At 38.2% G+C, this 6,360-nt stretch overlaps 1 protein-coding gene across 1 annotated transcript in view; it reads left to right on the top strand.

Annotated features, from left to right (window-relative positions):
* Nucleotides 1–6,360, top strand: part of COL25A1 (collagen type XXV alpha 1 chain) — a 606,174-nt gene that overhangs the window by 532,413 nt on the left and 67,401 nt on the right. The window contains exons 22-23 of the mRNA XM_069100257.1: nt 1,217–1,261; nt 2,707–2,784. Coding sequence (XP_068956358.1) covers nt 1,217–1,261; nt 2,707–2,784 — 123 coding nt within the window. The remainder of the gene's footprint in view (nt 1–1,216; nt 1,262–2,706; nt 2,785–6,360) is intronic.

Below are 6,360 nucleotides of genomic sequence, written 5' to 3'. Positions count from 1 at the left end.
TCCCTTTCTCCCTCCCTCCAAGTAAAGATGCATAGTTTGGAGAATTTAATTTTTACAAAGAACCTTATTTTCATCCTAACTCTTTCACACACTGTCATTACTATATGTCTCCTCATTATGCTATCTTAACACAGTGGGATTTTGTTTCATATCAGTAACTTTTTTCAGGGTGGTTTCTGCTTTTCCTTCTAGTGTGTGGGTCGTATCTAGGCTGTTTTCTTTAGGTGAGGTTAAATTTCCATTTCTTATCAAATCAAACTGAATCCATTAAACAAAGAAAAAAGTGAGGTGTTTTTCTTATGGATGCAATTGCAGAATCATGCATATCCCTTGTCTTCTAAGGGATTCTCCTGTATTTCAGTTTCAATGAGGGTGAGTGCCAGTTTCTTCAGTGAACATTTTACCAGATGAAAAGTTTCTCCTACAACACAAGCACTACTTTTTGTACATAAATAAATAAAATTTCACAGGGAAACCACTCAGTATTCATTGGAACTTGCTGCTCATCAGGGTTGTTTCCTCACAAAACTGCGAGTGGGTGACAGAATGGGGGAAAACAGAGGACAGGAGGCAGCAGCTCTCCAAAACTCAGTCAATATGATCTTTGTGGTCTTTGCTATTAATTATCATGACATTACAAAGGATCCTGAAGACTAGGACGGCTCAGTTTCAGGTGGGTGAATGACATATTTCAAATGAAGTCTTTAAAGAAGAAAAAATTATATCGGGGTGGCTAGGTGGCGCAGTGAATAGAGCACCAGCTCTGGAGTCAGGAGGACCTGAGTTCAAATGTGGCCTCAGACACTTAACACAAAAACTAGCCGTGTGACCTTGGGCAAGTCACTTAACCCCAATTGGCCTCCAAAAAGCAAAAAAAAAAAGAAGAAACAATATAAACTGATATTGCCAAAGTTCCTGTGAGAAGCTTCTGATTGACACACTGCATCCTAAAAATGTTTATAGAAAGATTGCTATATTATATATAAATAAAAGGGTATGTGTATACATGTGTTATATGTATATATAATTATCATTTATATATTTAAATGATTTACAATCCCCAGTGAGTTCATTTCTTCTACAATGTGAGATATTCTCTGGTTACTGACTAAATGGTGTATGCCAATTACAAGTCAAAATATTATGTTTCAAATATTGACCTTTCTTTTCCAAGAATGAGAAATTTATTTTTTGTTTTGTTTTCCCTGGATAATAGGGTGATCATGGAGACAAGGGTGACTCTGGAGCTCTGGGACCAAGGGTGAGTGTGCTTACCATCTTGAATTGCTACCATTAGTCTACACAAGGTAGAATTTGAAACATGTACTTATAATGTTGTGACATACACACATATACATATGTTTGCATAAACACACATGTACATCTATCCATATAAATGTATGCATACATGTGCATATATGGGGATGCTACCACTGTGCTTATGTGTGTATATATATATATAATATGTGTAAATATACATATATTATATATAATGTATATTCTTATATAGGGGGAGAGAGAGAGACAGAGAGAGAGAGAGAGAGACAGAGAGAGAGTCAGAGAGAGAGAGACAGAGACAGAGACAGAGAGAGTGCAAGGGGTAACAAACATTCACTATAACTATTGATGTCCCCACTATTGGCCCATCCAAGAGGTTTACTCTCTCTGTGGTCCTAAAGGAAGAGGGTAAAGAGTGTGATGATAATAAACAAACCTAGCTCTAAGAGAAAAATCTTAATATTCTCTATTTATTTTTCACTCTGTTCAGTCTCAACAGTTACCCTATGATCATCTGTCTGTAATGTCCATTAAGCTGTTAATGCAATAAGAAAAATAGACTGTAACCCATGAATCTCAGACTTAAATGAAATCAGGGAATTGAAAGAGGCCTAATGGGTATTAAAGAGTGTCAGCCTAAGAACTAGCAAATAAAAGAGAAAAGGAAAGTAGCCTGGTGAAACAGATGAATGCTAGACTTGGAGTCAGAAAAACCTGGGTCCGAATACAATATCAAGTACCTACTAGGTGCGTGACCTTGGGAAGTCACTTACCTTTCTGGGCCTCACTTTTTTCATCTGTACAATAAAGAGGTTGAACTCCAGGTTTCTAAGGTTCCTTACAGCTTTAAGTCTGTGAGTCTAATAAAAAGATTTAATAAACAACATTGTCCTTTCTATTCCCTATTTGTGCTTTGTATGTCACAGGCAAATTAAATATTTGTCAGGTCTAATTAAATAGTACTGTTTGTTTTTAAATGGAGCTCTGTACCTTCTGCTTTTCTGCAGAAAGATGTTTTGTTCTCTTAAAGCCAAGAGATTAGAAGTAATCTATAAGGTGAAAATGAAGAAAAAGGAATGACTTGGGTAAATAGAGATAAATCCAGTGCAAATATTGACATCTCATTTTAATTTTTATTTTAATAACTATTAAAAACTCTTTACAAAGTTAAATTTCTTCTATTTCACCTTTGGTGAAGTTCGTGTCTTTTGTATGTACCTCAAGGAAGCTAGGAGTTGCCTAACTGCATGAAAGAACAAAATCTGGCCATAAATGTTTGTCTTGAAAGGACCAGCACGAAGATATGGTGGTTTGGGGGCTTTTTGGGTGGAGGGGGCTCAGAAATGGTGGGGAGAGCAGTTCTGAGGGTGCAGGAGTGCTCCTGGTATATACTTTTCAATGAGCAAATTTTTCTTGATGTATTCCTAGGGTCCCCCCGGGCAAAAAGGAGATCCAGGAGCGACAGAAATCATAGACTACAATGGCAATATTCATGAGGCCTTGCAGGTAGGTGAACATTTCCCTCTACAAAAAGAGAAACATATTTTGTTTCAAACTCTTTTAGTTTCTTGGCTTTCATAAATATTTATTTCTATAGTCAGTCTCAGAGGGAAAGAATCTTTTCCCGTTTTCCAAAGCAGATTGCTTGATTCCATCCCTCAGACCTTGCCCCATGATCATCATTTACTTCCTCATCTCAATCCCTTTCCCTTTCCCCTTTAAATATACTTGGATCTTTTCACTTTTAACTGCTTCCTCTTTCAGCTACTGCCCTGCCAAAACCTTTGAAAATATGGGCTCCTTTCACTGCATTCCCTACACAAGCACCCACTCTTTCCTTAACTCTCTGTCTTTCATCACTGAAATGGTTCCATCACAGTCTACCAGTGATCCCCTTCTCATCAAAGCCATGGACTGTTCTCACAACTTACCTCCCCTGACCTTTCAATGGCATTTATTTAATAGCAAACATCTACTTTTTGATAGCCTTTCTTTCTTGTCTTCTATGACACTTTACTTTCTTGATTCTCCTCCTGCCTCTCAAACTAATGCTTCATCTGCCTACCCACTAAATCTCTGTTTTTGAATCCCCATTCTTCCTTCTCTCTCTAGATAGATTAGATATATATGTAGATAGAGGTAGATATAGATACCTGTATGCGTATTTGTGTGCAGATTTAAGTATATACACACATATTCTTTTTCCATATTATTACTCTATTATATTATCTATAATATTGATATTTCATATGCATATATGTATATCTATATATTTTACACAATATTTGTGTACATATTCACACACATACAGAGTACATGTGATTTCATCAGTAAAGGCAGTTCCCTGTAAGAAAATTCTTTTATCAGTGTATATTAACATCCACTCTTAGTCTTAAGTCCCCAAGCAAATGCCATCAGAGGCAGAACTTGAACCCTGGTCTTGATAGCTCTAAGACCAACTTTTTGCTTTCCCTCTTACATTTAGATAAAATTTTCATATATGTGTATATAGAGACAGGAAGGGAGGGGAGGGAATATATTAGGAAGAGGGACTAGACATGTGATTTCATTGGTACAGGGAGCTCCTGGCTAAGAAAATTCCTCTGCCAATGCAGATCAATGTCTTCTCTGAAACTTAGTCTCAGAGAGTTGCCGAGAGCACTGAGAGGTTAAGTGACTTCACCTAGGGTCAGAAAGCCAAAGCAGGACTTGAATTCAGGTCTTCCTGACACTGAAGCTGGTCTCTCTCCACTTTTTCACAGGGCCTCATAAAGAGAATATTAGATTTTGCGCACACATATATACACATGTCTACATATATGATGGGACAATATTGTAAAGAGAGACCCAGACCTCAGTGAGCTTATTCATTTTCATGGTTTTGGTTCTCCCTTTTCAAATCTATGTCTCTTGCTTTGACATTTGCTTCTGCTCCAATCACATTTTTTCCAACTGTCTACAGCTCTTCTTCTACTCAACCATCCTGTTCCCATCCCAAATGCAAAGCATACAGCACTGAACTCTTTGCCACCACTCTCCCCTCATTAAAAACCAGGTGTCCTTTTCGATGTCATTTCTATTAGTAGTACTACCGCATTATTCTTTTAGTCTCCTGAGATAAAAACCTTGGACTCATCTTTGATTCTTTTCAATCTTACGTCCCTTATTTCTAATTCATCACCAGATCCTTTCGTTTCTTTCTTCAAAGGGTTTCTTCAAGTCCCTCCCCATTCTCGAGTTCAAACTCTGATCACTTCAGGTCTATTACTGAGAAAATCAGCTGATTTTCTTCTTTCCAGTGTCTCCTTCTCCATTTTATTCTGCCTAACTAATCTTCCTGAAATGGAACTTTGAAAATGTATCTCAAGGACCCACAGTGTCTCACTGTTACCTACTGCATTATGTATAAACTTTCCTATCTGGTTTTAAGGCCTTCCATGTTTTTCACCAAATCTCTCCAGAAATCCTATCTAGTACATTACATTTCCCCGTTCTTTCCAATACACCCCCTTGCAAGTCAGATTACTCATAAATGCTGTGTCAATACCCACCATCTCTGTCTATTTGCTTCTGCTTTTCCTCCTCCCTTTCATTTGTAGGAATCCTTCCCATCCTTCAAAGCTGAGTTAAATTCCTCTCTTTTCCTTGAGGCCTTTGCCTACTGTGGCCCACAAGATTTCCATTCCTCTTTTGCCCTTAGAATCACCACCATGTAATTTAACACTTCATTGTTCCCTAGCTGTTGAATGTAAATTATTGGGTCATCTCAAGCAAATTGTCTCTCTTCTCCTCAGAATAGATCTAGGCATAAATGAGGATTTCAAAAATTCTTATTATTTGAATGAATGACTTCTCAATCACCAAATGCATAATACCACTAGCTATGGCCTTCTCTGCTTGAAGCTTAACACAATTTTGTCTTGCTCTTTTCATTTATTCCTTTCTACATTAGATTGTGAACACATGACTTTACTAATATTAGCTGGCAAGGTAAGAAAAAGATCTGGAAGAGCATTATTGCTCATATAACTGATTTTAGCTAATAAAACATTAGTAGGCTTTACTTCTTAGGCCTGAACTTCTTAGTTCAACCTCATTTTCTTTAACTTAAAAAAAAATTATTTTCTCTTTGTTCTATATCTGAAAAATGCAAAAGGAAACAGGTTTACGGTTTGGGGAAAGCGTTGCTTTCATATGTTAACATGTAGTATATTCAGTCAACAATTTGATTTAGGATCCCAAAGAGCAAGGAGATTGGATATAAGCATCAGCCCTGCTGCTATCAAACTCCAGTTTTCCAATTTGATTTTCCTCTACATACATGTATTTGTATATCTACAGTGTGTTTGTAGTGTAAAATTAACTGTGTTGTTTATTTATTAGTGATTGAGAAGTGTACCTAATTACAAGGTTTGGTCACTGATCAGATATGTGGGATGAGAGAAAGATTGTGAATTGAGATTGTGAATCTGTTGCCTTTGACAGTAATAGGGAAATGCAGAAGGGAGGCACAATGAGTTTGAGATGCCTATGGAACAGTGAGTTCCAAAGGTCCAACAGGCAGTAAGTCGGTGATGTGGGACAGGAGGTCAGGAGAGAGACTGGGACAGAATGATAAATAGATCTGCTTAGAGATTGTAATTGAACCCAAAAAGCTAATGAGATCACCAAGTGAAAGTGTATAGAGAGATAAGATAAGATGGCCCAGGACAGAGTCTTGGGGCATACCCAAAGTGAGTGTACAAAATCTGGATGAAGATGTGGAAGTGAGGGGTGGTCAGATAGGTGGAAGGAAAACCCAGCCAGCAGAGTCATGAAAATGCATGGAGAGGGGCAGCCAGGTAGCACAGCGAGTAAGAGCACCGGCTCCAGTGTTGAGAAGACCTGGAGATCGAATCCCGGGCTCAGACACTTAGCACCCACCCAGAAACACCTGGCTGTGTAACCTTGAGCAAGTTACTTAACCCCAATTGCTTAGGGACGGCCAGGTGGCTCAGTGAGTAAGAGCACCGGCTCCAGTGTTGGGATGACCTGGATCAAATCCGGGCTCAGATACTCAGCACCACACCCAGAAATAATAAC

Source organism: Petaurus breviceps, unplaced genomic scaffold, assembly GCF_028583685.1.
Source record: "Petaurus breviceps papuanus isolate PSGF00001 unplaced genomic scaffold, PetGlider_PUasm1.0 126, whole genome shotgun sequence".
NCBI lineage: Eukaryota > Metazoa > Chordata > Mammalia > Diprotodontia > Petauridae > Petaurus > Petaurus breviceps.
This window is presented reverse-complemented; position numbering and strand designations above follow the sequence as displayed.